The sequence below is a fragment of the Phyllostomus hastatus genome, unplaced genomic scaffold, assembly GCF_019186645.2.
Source record: "Phyllostomus hastatus isolate PE091 unplaced genomic scaffold, TTU_PhHast_1.1 phas_scaffold_585, whole genome shotgun sequence".
NCBI lineage: Eukaryota > Metazoa > Chordata > Mammalia > Chiroptera > Phyllostomidae > Phyllostomus > Phyllostomus hastatus.
In genome coordinates this window covers 26,507,128-26,521,678 of record NW_025334037.1, presented here as the reverse complement: position 1 = coordinate 26,521,678, position 14,551 = coordinate 26,507,128, and the positions used below count along the sequence as shown (strand labels likewise).

The window sequence follows — 14,551 nt, the reverse complement described above, 5'->3', positions numbered from 1 at the left end:
GAAGCAGAAGATGCCTCTGAGGCCCGGGGATCACAGGGGCAGCTACAGGTCACAGAAAGAACAGGCTGTGGAGACAGCTCTAACCCGGGTGTACCCGTACTCGCCCTGTGATCTTGAACAAAATCACTCTGAACCTATTTCTCTGGCTTGGAAGATGGAACAATAACACCATCTTTCCTCCCATGCATGACTGTGAGAATGAGCTTGAACGCATTCAGCAGCACAGTGCCCGGCACATGACAGACGCCCACTAAATGCTAGCTGTGCTTTCCCTGGAAAGTTTGTGTCTATTTAGAGAATCAAGGGGTTTTGTTTTTGAACTTCAGGGAGTGGTGGCAAGGTGGCACACATTAGATCTGGGACATCATTCTTACAATCCAATGGCACGCAGCAGGCTTGTCTGCTCCTTCCATGTCCACTTTTAGATCAACAGGATCCCTGCCATTTCTAGGGCTGAAAATCTAACACACGAATGAAACAACTTCTGCCACGTTACTTTCAAAAGGTAACAAATAGCTCCTCTTTTTGCAGTATGTATGGGAAATAGGCTAGCTGCTTTGTTTAAGTATAAACATTTCTCTAGCCCAGATGGGATCTGAACTTTCACTTGGCGAGTGTGCATGTTCAACCCACAGACAGCTTTCCATATTCTTTGTCCACATATGAGGTCTGTCAGGAAAATGTCCAACTGTTGTTAACATAGTGAGAATGGTTTGCACAACGATGTAACCTGGCAGCTAAGGAGAGTGGACTGGAATGCGCATGCATGGACAACGACAACTTCACTGTATTAGTCAGTGAGGCCAGAAGATAATGCTGAGTGAGCATGTGTACTGTGTGGCCATTGCATTCAAAATGAGCGAGTAGAGCAACGAATTTGCATCCCATTTTGCATTAAGCCTGAATATTCCTCCCTGAAAACTATTCAGATAATTCAGAAGGCTGCAGCTTCATCATGACAACACGCCCACTCATGCATCACATCTTGTGCAGAGTTTGCTGGCAAAACATCAAATCACCCAGGTGACGCAGCCCCCTTACAGCCCAGATTTGGCACCCTGCGACTTCTGGCTTTTCCCAAAACTAAAATCACCTTTGAAAGGGAAGAGATTTCAGACCATCAATGAGATTCAGGAGAATACAACGGGGCAGCTGATGGTGACTGGGAGAACTGTGTGAGGTCCCAAGGTGCCTCCTTTGAAGGGGACTGAGGAGTCATTGTCCTTAGTACAGTTTCTTGTATCTTCTTCAATAAATGTCTCTATTTTTCACATTACATGGCTGGATACCTTCTGGACAGAACCCGTACATCTAAAGAATTAATTACGTGAGACAATGCCCATGAAGAACTGGCTCCTGTGAAGTCTTCGATGAGGAGTTTTAGACCGTGATGAAGGCCACAGAGGGCGACATGGGTGCAGGTGGAAATGTAGAATGAATCGTGGCTCTTTTGGAACTGTGGTTACTGTTCCCTGTGCTGAGTTAGGCCTGGGTAGCCAGAAGTCAGCTTGGACAAAGGGAGTCTCCGTCTCAGCGGTCAGCTGCCTATGGACCATCATTACCAAAAGGCAAGACACTAGGGTTCCCAGTTCCTTCCTTCCACATTCTTAAAGAACACAGGCCTCCAAGAAAGGGAGCCACCATCATCTCAGGCCTCAGCATCCCTTCTGTGGAGGGAGGGCACAGGGGAGGGGGCAGCAATCAAAGAATAAGCCGTGATCACTCCCCACCCTAAAGTAGATAATTCTGATGTGGGATTTTGATTCTGTTTATCATAAGGTAGGAAAAAAACATAAATGAGAATGTTATGTTCCCCTTCCCATTGGTGTTTCCCAAAGAAGAGATTTGCTTTTCTGTCTCTCTCTGCGTCCCTGACAAGGACCCAGCTCTTCCCCATGCTCCCACACCGAGACCTGACGAGGCACGGTGATGTTCCCGCTGCCCACTGGCCATCCACATACACAGACGCAGTGGGGCTCCGTGCGCAGTGGGGCCTGAGCTCGGGAGCCAGAGAGGCCCGTGTCCGTGCCCGACCCTCTGTCTGCAGTGCTGTGATGCGGGCAGACCACTCCGTGAGTCTGAGGTCATCCTCGTGAAACGGGGATAACAACGGCGCTCTTGCAGCTTCGTCAAAGGACCGGAGATAATACATGTAAAGCACGTAGTGCAGTCCCTACGCCTCAGATATAAAAGGTGTACAATACATGGTTGTAACAACATCGTATCGTCATCTTTGCAAATGGATTCTTGCGAAGTCTTATGAATTGCACTTCTCTACTGACAACCTGCAGAGGGGTAGACAGAAGGGTATGGGGTGACCCCTTCGGACGCAGAAGGAAACAGTGTCACAGCCAGAAATATTCAGGCCCTAGTTCCACTGCTTCGCCCAGGTGGGGTCCCTGTCCCCTCACTCCTTGACGTTCTCAGTGGGACAGCGGGCTCTGGTATCTGAGCCTCGTCCTCTGACTCTGGAGCTGGCGCAACAGAAATGTCACCTTCCATTCACACGACGACAAAGTCTGAAAAATGGGATTTTCAAACACACTAAATTTATGGAAAACAAACAGCTGAGCCAGCTGACCCAATGACTTCCCAGCTATGAATCTGAGTCCAGCTCGAAGGAGAAAAAGATCTCGTGTTAAGGATTTCTAAAATAATGTTCATTGATTAACGGTTTGCTCCATGTTGGATGCCAAGAGAGATGTGAGCAAAGGGAGTGTTTCTCCAGCTCGGCAGCGGGACCAGAAAGTGTTCAGGCTGACTGAGCGTGACCCCCGTCCCACCCTGGCAATCGCTGTCACAAACACAACCGCAGAGCCACAAGGCACGCGGTGAGGTTATCGCCGCGCGGACCTGGCGCTCACTGCAGCGGTGCCTGAGCTGCTCGGTGTGCGTCTGGTCCCCGTGACCCGAATTCCCAAAGCTGCAGAATGTAGCTGCACAGGAAGATGGCTGCTGCTTCTCCTTCCCTGTGGCCTCTTCTGGGCTGACCACCACTCCGGGCTCCGCCAAGCCCATCCCGCCTACTAGGACCTCTGCAAGCTGCAAGCTGGAGCTGGGGGCTCTTGAGGTCAATTCACATTTAAAACTGAAACCAGCTGAAACAGAAGGCTCAGGTCAACCTGTCTGGAGTGGACAATGTAACAGCTCCCTTCAAACGGAGGCCAGGGGCCAGCCGGGCAGCTCCTACACCCGCCCAGTGTGGCGACCAAAGAGCCGGGGAGGTGGGAGGTGGTGGCTGGCCTTCTTTCCTGACAGGGCTCCAACCCAGTGTGACGAAAGCTCACTGGAAACTTCTATTGCCTAGTCTGAGTATTTACTTACACATCAAACCAAGCAATTTAGACTTAAACATAACCAAAAAGAAAAAAAAGTATTTGGTTGGATTGGAAAGTGAAAAAAAAAAAAGGGCGGGGTTGGGGGGGGGGAGGATTTCTGCCTACACTAATCCTTCCAGCAGCAGACATGTTAACCACAATATTTATTTTAGTAAATGTAGAGAAAGTGAAAAACATCACTTTTGCCTCTAATATTTCAAAGCCTTGGACTTGCTTTCTCAAAAACATATATGTTACTAATGCCATACACGAAAAATCATATGCCTCTGCTGGCGTGAGAGCCACAGCTGACAGCCCCATTTACCAACTGAACAAATACCCCACGGAAGATTAAACGTGGTTCTCCCAAACGACCGCACCGCCGGGGCCGGGGCTCTGACCTAAAAACCACTGTTAGAAGAAAGCTGGTCCGGCCTCTGAACGTGTCAAAATTAGGGCCTTATCAGTTGAGGGCTCTCTTGCCTCCCTGGAGCCAAGATATTTCAAAAATAAACTAAATGCTTGGTCACAAAATTAACCACTACAGTTTGGTAGGGTCTACCAAAAATGAAAACTGAGCCCCCCCGCTCCCAAACCCAGCTTTGTGCTGCTGCAGTTAGTTCTGTCAGCGTGGGCTGGACCAAGAAGGAAGAGAAAGATTTCTCCTTCTGCATAGTTTGCAAGGATGCTTGCCCAAAAGCAGCGACTCAAATTTGCAATTAATAATTCACCTCAAGCCCACAGTGGCTAACCAAGCTTTCCAAGGAGAAGCCCCCTTTGCACTGAGCGCCAGGCTACGCAACTCTGCCCGGGCGGGGCGCGGTCGGGAGGGGGTGTGCTGAGAGGCTCTCTGAAAGCTGGCAGTCTTCGTGAGCAGGGGAAAATGCGTGAGTGTGAACACAGCGTGATACACCGTGCTTTCTGGAGCTGAGCAGGATACATGGCCCCCCTTACAACACGACCTGTCCTTTATAAATGAGGGGACTAATAAGCAATGCAGCCGCATCCAATCGACCTCAGCTTGGAAAGGGACTGGTGCCGAGGAACCCACGACGGCGTCAGCTGTGTGAGGTCCTCCCCACACCCTCCCTCTCGGCTCCTTCTGTCTTCTCTGCCTTCCCTGCCCCTCACAGTCTCTCCCTCCCTCCTTCTCAGGGGTGCTAACACCTGCCTTTTTCTTCTATGCCTTTCCTTCTCTTTTACTGACCATCGAACAAAACAAAATTACATATTGAGAAAAAAAAAACTTGACATAGAAAGATAGTTAACAAAGAGAAAATGTTTAAAGAAGCAGTGTGCTTCAGGGCATACCACAGGACCCCCATGCAAAACGCTGTTTTGTTGACTCACTCGCACGCTGCAGACCCCTAAATCTAAAAAGAAAGTACAGGATTTTCTCAGAGAACAAAAATTCCATTGAGTGAAAAATTTTAAATGTCTCAAGAGGAGCTAAAGAATTTTCTTGAGGCAATTTCTGATTTGCCCAACAGACAGAAATATGGTCTTCTTCCAGCCCGGACTGCAGGTTTACTCACCACTGGTGGTTTCCAGGGTCGACTGTCCCGACTTCAATACACCCAATTAAAAGGGAATAGCCATAAAAAGTGCAGATACTACTGTCAGGCAATAAACTAGACCTTATCGGTGATAGTGGTGCACATTACAAACTTCAAACTCATTCCTCGCTCTAATCCATCAGAAACTTCCTGGCTTTAATAGGCTATAAAGGGCAGGAGCTTTGAAGTCTCCGGGATTAGGATCAGTAATAGACGGACTGAATGAGAAACTAAATGCAGGTGGAACATACTCTATGCCTTCTGAATTAAAAACAAATCCAATTAATCAAACAGTCCTCGAGCCTAGCTGCCGGCCAGCAGATTGCAAGGGTGGCCCAGGCGAGGAACAGAGTGATTAAGAACGAGCCAATGGGAGCCTCTCGCGAGAGCTCACTTAAGGAACTGATCCCGCGTCTGCGTCTGCTCTGCCAGGGGGCACTGCTGACTTTCCCCGGCAGAGGTGAAGCCATCCTTTTTATTGAAGAAGAGCACGTATCAGGGCCGAGATAAGGGAGGAGAAAACTAATGCCTTTTAAACTGAGTTTCCATGTAAACAAATCAGCTGAGAGGGCTGCGGGAAGCTGAGATCTGTTTTCCCAAGGCTGCTGGCCTTTGATCCTGCTGATCCCTAAGCCCCCAAGCACTTGTGGCTACAGAACAAGCCATGGGCTCGGAGTTAAATGGGCCACCCTAGAACAAGAGTGAAATGATTGATAAAACTGGGGTCATGCTGCCTCAGAAGTGGCATTATTGCTGACAAAGCAGGAAAATTCATTTAAATTAAAGCATTCCAATAACTTGGCTAGCCATAACAGACCCAGCCAAGAGTTAGCCTACTGCCTAAGCCAGGCCTTTCCCCAACGCTCCATTTCCCCCCCGTCTTACCTTCCGGAGGGCTCTTATTCTGGTTATTCCAGACGACAAGGAGCTTGGACAGACTGGGCACCTTGGACACTTCAGTGATGACACGGAAGAGACTCTCCACTCGGTCGTAGGTGAGGACGATGGCAGTGAAACCCTGCGACTGTGGCGGGATCAGTGGCAGGAAGAGCGGGTTGCTCACGCTGCCCCACTTCTGCAAGAGAACACACAGACGGATGTGGTTCAGAGGAGGATCTAGTAACAGTGGGGCCGCTCTCTCTCCCGGCATCACCGATACACCCGAACGTGGGGGGTCTGGTGGCTTTCACCATGACCGGTCCAAGGGCTAAGCAACTGTTCAGTGTTCCCAACTTCGAAAGTCATATCGACTCTCTGTCACTCTGTCTGGCTCTCATACCACTAAACAGAGCAGGGAATTTCTGCAGGGGAGGAGAGATTTCTAGCAGAACATGGCACATGGCAGATTAAGTCCATGCATTTATCCCTATTCCCTCCCCAGACCCACTAAAATGAGTTAATAAATAGAACATACAAATCTACAACAGTGAAATGGGAGAAAGGAAAACAGCTGATGAGCAAAATGAACCTTTTTCTGAAAGAGGCTGGAAAAGTGGCCTCAGAGTAGGAGAGTGAGAGCTGAAACCTAAGTACCTACAAAGAGGGGAGGGCAACAAGGTTCAAGGTCAAACTGCTGAACCCCACGAAGTCTCAGGAATTAAGCTAAGCGGGTACCTCGAGAGGGTAAGAGAAGGGGCAGGGCTGCCCACAGGACCGGTGATACACACGCTTTGAGGAGCAGTGAGAGACCCAGACTCCCAAACCTCCCCTTCACCACCCACTCAGCCCGAACACTACCCTGCCCCCTCCCACCCCCCCACCCCCCCGATGGACAAGGGAGGTTCATTCTCTGAGGAAACTGAGGCTCCGGACGTGGAAACACGGGCACAGCTGAGAGGAAGATGCAGGCTAAAACCAATATTCTGGATGACGAGCCCGCTGTGGTTCCCAAAACGCCAGTGGCCTCGTGGCAAGCTTGCCTCTCCCTCGTCTTACGGGAAAGCCCTCCGGGCAGTGAGCATGCCCTCACACAAAGAACTTCTGGTCAAGTTTTTAGTGCTTCCCTCTTAATCATGAACAGATCCTAGAGTCGCAGACAATTCAAGAACATCTTTAGCAGGAATGACAGAAACCAAGGAAACAAGTAGAAAAACAAGAACTCAGAAGAAACAGAGACAATAAAAGCAGAAGGAAATGAAAACAACATCAACGAATTATATCCTCAGAGAGAGAGAAGAGTTTTTCATCCATGAAATGAGAATTGCTATTTTTATTTTAAAAGTTCTATAAAGAACAGGAAAGAACTCTTAGACGTTAAAATTGGATAGCTTAAAATGTTGTAAAAGGCAGGGTCGAAAGACAGAGATGATAACATATTCCAGTTCGGTGAACAAAAAGACAGATGAAAACCAGGATCGAAAAGATGAGAAGTGTGGTATGTAACTTATACATCAATAAAGTTGTTAAACTAAAAACACACACAGGAAGAAAAAAAGAAAGAAAAGATGAGAAAAATCCAGGAGGTCCAACATCCATCCAACAGGAGATTTCCTAAAACAAACAAACCAACCAACCACAGCACACGGAAGACCCAAAACTACCAAAGAAATTAAACAAGTTCTCAAAACAAAAGACAGTAGAGACATGAACTTTCCAATTGAAAGGGCCCCGTAAGGAATGAGCACAGTGAACTTAAAAAAAAAGACAAAAACCAAAAGAAAACAATGAAACCAAACCCGCAGCTTTATCAAAGCACATCGCTTCTGAGTACTGGGAATGACGTGGGGATGCATGAAATGCATGAATCTAGGCGATGAGCGTGCGAGTTCACTGTACAATTCCCGCAACTTACAGCTCTGTAAGTTTGAAATCTTTTCCAGAAAAAGTTTAAAAAGTAATGAAGGAAATTAAATTTCTTTGCTACCATTAAATGTTAAGTAATTTTTAATGCAGCAACATAAGCAAAAGTATTTCTGTACTGATAATAGGAAAAGATTGTTAAAATATTCTCATATTCTAAAACAGCTTTAGTGACATAATTCATATACTATACTATCTACTCATTTAAAGTATACATGGTATATTATGTATATTTTTTTAAAACTGTGGTGAAATATTAACATGAAATTTGCTACTGTAACCATTTTTAGGCACAATTCAGTGGCATTTATTGCATTCACATTCATATGTTATAACGTGAAAAACCCAGACTCTAGCTTCATGTCTGCCAGAAGGCGGCTGAACGTGACACACCCTATGTGCTATTCTGGCTGCTCACACTGCCCTAGTGTCTTTCGGAATCTGGGACTCCCAAGGTTCCTGGGCGACCTCATCCATATCACTGATGGACACCCATCACCACGCGGATGACAGCAGCTGCTGGCCAGATGTAACAGTGTGGGACAGGAAATGTACACAAACACATGGAATACACATGGGATGGGAACTCAAGGAGACTGAATGGTTTTCCTGGAGTCCTAATGTAATCAGGATATTAAAGCCAAAATGTCCACCACAGACCATAATTAGGCCTCATGCCCGAGACACACAACAGAAAAGGCTCTCTTCTCAGTGCTGATTTTCTGTCTCCGTGACTTCACGCTTTGACATTAAGCTGTCGTCTTAGGAAGGTGCCTGAATTCTAGTGTTTGTGCCCAGCATCTGATTACGTGTGTAGGAACCCCTTTTAGTTTTGTTCCCCAACCTTATTCTTCCCATCTTCCCGACCTTGTAATGGAAACTGAAGTTGTTAGGCAGCCCCGTGCTTAAGTCCCAATTAATCCCCAAGGTTCACCCTCTGCCATCGCCACCCCAACCCCCTCACCTACTCCTCCAGACACAGTACTCTGTGATGCTGCACAAACACCATTCAAATGGAAAAGGACAAAAATATTTTTTAAAAGAGATGTGTAAAAGAATTTAACATGTGAAATTCAAATAGTCTAGATTTCCCGAGCACGCACACACCGAGGATTAGGCACTATGCTTTACGTGTATTATTAGCTCATTGAGCCTTACAACGGCCCCCAAGGTGGTCACTATTCTCATTGTATAGATGATGAAATTATAAGGTTAGAAATAGTGAACAATGTCTAATCATTTGCTTTACCAGTGGAAGGAAGGAAGGATGGACGAAGGAAGGAAGGAAGGAAGGAAGGAAGGGAGGGTAAGTGATGTTCAAGGTCACATAACCTGTAAGTGACAGACGGTGGCAACAGCCCGAGCACCCTGACCCGAGCACACCAGATGGCGGTGTAGGCCCTCTCCCATACCCGCCTACTCCGAGTCCAGGGTAAAGTATAACCATTTTATAGACTTGGGAAACTGGAACTGTGGGTAACTCCAGAGTTCACTAGTTCTAGCTCTTCTCTGAGACAGAAATGATAAACATTTTTATCCTTGATAATCACATCTGTGCCAGTCAGCAAGAGCTCACCCCGCCACTATGACATTAGAGGGTACGTGGGATAAAAACACGCTGACTATGTAACACTGACACAAAAGAACACAGACATTTTTAAAAGGTGAGTACACCCCTGACACAGAAGGAAAAACTATTAAAACACCGACAAAATGAGGTCTGCCCTTGGGAGCAGCAGAGACTGCGACCATACCTGAATGCCTCTGTGACATAAGAGGAGAAGAAAATCTCCTCTTGGAGAAGCTTGGTTTCAGAGGGGAGAAATCCCCTGGGGTTTACACGGACACAGCCTCTGAAAGGCACCCCAGTCTGATGTCAAGGCCCCGCCAGGCAGAGGGAGCCGGAGTCTTTGGCAAGCCAAGAGATCTGGTCTCATCCCATAAGCCGGCCCCTTCAGGCAGTGGCTGGTTCTGAAGGGGGCCGGAGAGGAAGGACTGGGCGGGTGGGAAGCAGACAGTCACTCGTCCTAGTGTTCAATTTTCCCACAATGCTCCCTTGCACACCAAACAGTCTGAAAACCGGAGGGGCAGGGTAAGACTACCTACGGAGGAGACAGAGCACGGCGAGGACTGAAGTCTTGTCAGCGCGTTCTCATAAAATGCAGGCACTGGGACGAGCATGGAGGCAACACTTCAGCTCCTGAGCACACGTGTACTAGGGGGCGGGCCCGAGGCTTCACTGCGGACAGGCCCCAGGGCTGATGCGAACGACTTCAAAAAGGGAGTCAGCGCGCCTAGTCAGATCTGGAATCAGGAGTCCCTAATCTGAGTCCCAGTTCTTCCACTTAAACCAGCACGGTGACCTGGGCAGTGTACCTCAACTCTCTCGCACCTCTGTTTCCATACCTATAAAATCATGATACTACTGGTTTCTAGATGGTATGACTTGACATTATAATAATTACTACATTGTTATTATTTCTTAATTAGTATTTTACCACCCGGAGGTTGTTAATAAAAGTCAGTAGGTATATACAGAAAACACCTGACATGCACAAGCATTTGACAAATGACAGCCAGTAGCTGATCTTGTGGGAGTGACAATTTCTCTGGGTGCTGCTTTCTGCACATCTCCAAGTGGGGTGGGCAGTAGCCTAGGCAATCCCGAGGTGTCTTCCAGCATCAAGAATTCTAAATGAGTCTTTCTCAGCCTTTACATTATAATGCTCTAGGGTCCTGGTTTGCCTGGCTTCTCTACTTCTTCTACTTCTCCAGATATCCTGGTTTTACTTACAGTTCGTTTTTTCCCTTCCTATTCTTTCTATCTTAGCTATCTTGACAGCTCCATGAAAGCAGGAGCCATAAAGGTTGTAACACCCAGTACCTAGCCCGGTGCCCAGTGTTACTCAGCAAAAACTTGTGGAAGTCCAACCCAGACCACCCAGGCCCTGTTCTCCCACGTCATGCGTGGATATGAACAGCTGACGGACACACTCAAGCGAGCAGCATCGTGAACTCTGAAATGACTTCCGACTCAGTGTATTCATTTTAAAGTACTTGCCAAGAATCTTATTATGCTAAGTATTCTGAAGAAGTGTAGGATTAGGTTATTTAACAGAGTTTGAATCTGGGCCCTGCTCTTCACTAGCTCTGTGATGAGTAAAGCTACTTCTGTGAGCACCCATTTCTTCCTCATTACAATGGGAAGCGTGATAGTATTTCCCTCCTAGAGTGAGGATGATTAAAGGAGATTATGCACAAATGCATGTAGAAGGTTCAACACAGAACTCCCTGCATAGTAGTTCAAAAGGAACGCATAAAACTTCCAGCTCTCCCCACTCTGTATTTTTCTTGCCTGCTAAAACAATGTATCAGCCATTCAGCAATCACCCCTACCAATATTGTTTACGGTACCCATTCATTCAGGTGACTTTTCCTGAGCACAAACTAAAAGCCTAGGACAATGTTAAAGATGTAAAGAAGAATACATTCCTTCCATTCAAAAACGTTCACAGTCCAGTGGGGAATCCAGTGCGGATGGTCTGGTGAGAAGATACCTTGTAATGCAAGAGAACAAGTGCTAAAGCAAGGTACGAAAGTCCCGTGTGGACACCAGGGTCTGCACAGACAGCTCTGTCTCCCTGGAGGAGGTGAAGAGGGAACCCTTGAATGGCCTTCAAAGGTGAGCAGGAGAGCGCTGGCCACAGAAGCCGGGAGGCAAACTGAGCAGCAGGGCTAAGATGCTTATAAGACGGGAAAGATTGCACCAGGTTACAGCGGCTGGGAGGAGGACAGCGGGGTTAGAAACGGCAGGAACCCGGAGTCAGGCAGGCTGACTCAAGCCACATCACTAAAAGCCCCCAACAACAAAACTTTTAAGTCACATGATTAGCTCTCGAAACTTTCTTTTCCTGAGCACTGTTTTACTGATAAATTAACATTGCTACCTTTGTGTTCCATTTCAAAAGGTCAGAAATAGGAAATGCTGGTCTGCAACTTAGCTTCTATGCCAATTGCTTCCCGCCCCCCCCGCCCCCCAACATAATCCCATTTGCCTTTGGAGCCCAGCGCTGGTATGGAGAAAGGCAGATTTAATTGGTGTGTACGCCTTCACGCAGACACTCTGCTCTACTGTGGTAAGGTCAACAAACTAACCCCCAGAGTAAAAAAACGTACTGGAGAAGGGCATTTCAAAACGGCATTTAGTCACCTCTGAAATACCTTTAAGACCTGACCCCCTGCTGGCTGACCAAAGAGAGTGTCTACAGTCTGGGACCTCTTGACCCCACTTTCTGCAGGAAATCAAGCAAATTTAAACCTCCATAATTTACTCAAGCCTCTGACTTCTGCCAGGGATAAGGAAACAATGCTGGCAATTAACTCTGTTGCCTGATTAAATTTCCATCATGGCAAGACAGGGCTTAGAACTAGGCACCCAGCAACAGAGAACAGGGCGGGGGGCGGGGGGAAGGAGGCGAAGACCATCTATTACAGCCGCACCTTCAGAATCTTGGTTAGCAATACACCTTTCAAGTACACTCAGTACAAACTGTTCACTCAAAGATGGAAGGAGACACCGAGAGGAGCGTGCATCATCCTGACAGAGTACCGGCATTTAGCCAAAATACCTTGTTCATCTCTTGCCCACCCTTTGCTTCTCACTCCTACAATTATTCATCGTAGAAGCTTCAATAAGAAATTTAGATTGTTAAACTGCAAACACACAGAATGAATCCCTAATAGCCGCAGTAACTGCTGGGTCCCAGTGCTGGCTTTAGAAGCGTTCTTTCACATTGCTCTTTCTCGACAGCCCTGTTGGATGAGCCAGTAGTGAGTACGCAAACTAGAGGGAGATGTGGGTTTGGTTTTCGGGAAACCCTGAAAAACAGGCCTTGGGAGACTGGGCAAAGGGATTTTCTCCTCGGAGAAAGAGATCCAGACTCAAACACTAGATGTCCCTTTTGGCAGTCTGACGCAAAACAAGTTGTCGGGGCCCTCCCTGCGATCTGGCTCTGCTTTCTTCTGGCTGAAGGGTCATGCACGGTCGCCTTATATGAGTCCAACCAAAACTGCCCCAGCCAAGGGAAGGAAGGCGGTGAGCAAGGGGCCTCCGCTAGCCGTCCTGAAATGTTCTTACTGCAACTACTTGGAGATTATAAAATCAAGAGTGAGGAAAACCGCATTCCATTACCATCTAAAGGACCCTTTCAGTCCGAACCAATCACAATGCCAGACAGGAGAAATCAAGCTCCAAGCAAGATGATGCAAATGTGAATTCCTGTAACTCACTGTATCAAAGATTTTTTTAAAATGTCACTACGTATAACTTCATGTGACAAGAAGAGAAGCAGATATTCGAGTCAACCCATATTTGATTTAAATAAAGGTATTTAAATATGAGCAGGAAAGTGAGAAGGAAGAGAAGACAGGCCTGTTACACAGAAGCTTTGACCCCCCAGTAATGAGTAGCCTTACCTATCCCTACCTTGATAGAAAGGGCAGTTTTCTTGGTTGTTTTGAAGTTATCAGCCCTTACCTCAATGTGGTTTCAATTATGAATTACCAGACTAAAAGGGGGGAAAAAGCTTTGATTTATTCTTTTTTGCTCCAATTATGCATGATGTGTTTCCACTGAAGACTTTGAAAAGTATTTCATCATGCCTCTCATCCTGAAGTGGTCAAAGGGCAAAGCCAAAAGGAGTTAACCCTTTCATTTCTCCTCTGGGCTCACGCTCCCTGCCAGCGGCTGCAAGGCCAGGCCTCTGAAGCATACAAAGCAACGGAAGGGTTAAGCTTTGGCATCACATCGCTAACGTGCACAAGGGTGGTGTCCCCTGTCCAAAACGGTGAGATGATATTTATGTTAATGGTCACTGGGAGATTTGAGAGGGGCAGTGGGTAAAGTGGCCCATGCTGCCTTAACCATTAAACCCCTGCAGCCCCAGCGACGCGCGGCGCACCACCTCTGGGCGCACGCTCACTTGGGAACCGGGGGGCTGTGTCTTCCAGTAGGATCACGAGAGAAAAGGTTCTGGACAAGTCTTAAGTCTGCTTGCTACAAGACTTCTTTAATTCATTCCCCCAATGAAAAAATAACTGATTGTTCTGAAAAACACAGGTAACACTGATGGCTAAATCCCACTGACCTCACGTTAGACGGACACCAAAGATGACGAAATCAAAGGCTCGACGGAAATCCCCTTGGTGCCGCAGACTCAGCCAAGGGAGAGAATCAGTGATCAACTTAGAATTCCTATGACTGACTTACAGTAGTCTGTTCGTAAACAAGCTTCCCCTGTGGTGGAGTTGGAGTGCACGTGACCACGTCTGGGTGTCCTGGAGTAACCGCTACTGCGGCTCTCTGACACGTCCAAGGGCACTGAGCCACAGAGTCTAAATCAGGGTCAATAGGAGCAAGTCAAATATTTCTACTGTTACTCTTGTTTTCCTCTAGATATGTTTAAGATTCTTTATCATCTTCTTTGGGAGCTCTGATGAGACGTACGTTAGACTTTGTTGTTCAGTTCCCCATGTCGCTCCATGACTCCTTCACAGCTCGGTCTCTTTGGGCTGCATTCCGAAGAATTTCGCGGGCTCTACTGTAATAATCTAACCTTATAATCTGAAGTCCTTGCAGGTGTGTTTCTGCTGGTTCTCACACATGATACTGCTTTATTTATGGTTTTGTGGTGTTTAAGTGTGAGCTGCTCATTTTCCTTACATCCTTTGTTTTGCAACAATTACTTGAGACCCAGACTGAAGCAGAGTTCCTCAAGAGAGGGTTTGTGTCTACTTCTGCTGGTCCTTGTCAACTCAGAACCAGTTTCAGTGGAATTCCTCTTACTATTTGGACCACACTTGTACTATATGACTCTGGGC

The 14,551-nt window shown here is 47.1% G+C and overlaps 1 protein-coding gene across 1 annotated transcript in view; it reads right to left on the bottom strand.

The window, feature by feature from the left end:
* Positions 1-14,551, bottom strand: part of EXT2 (exostosin glycosyltransferase 2) — a 127,407-nt gene that overhangs the window by 37,664 nt on the left and 75,192 nt on the right. Inside the window, exon 9 of the mRNA XM_045825600.1 lies at positions 5,759-5,948. Coding sequence (XP_045681556.1) covers positions 5,759-5,948 — 190 coding nt within the window. The remainder of the gene's footprint in view (positions 1-5,758; positions 5,949-14,551) is intronic.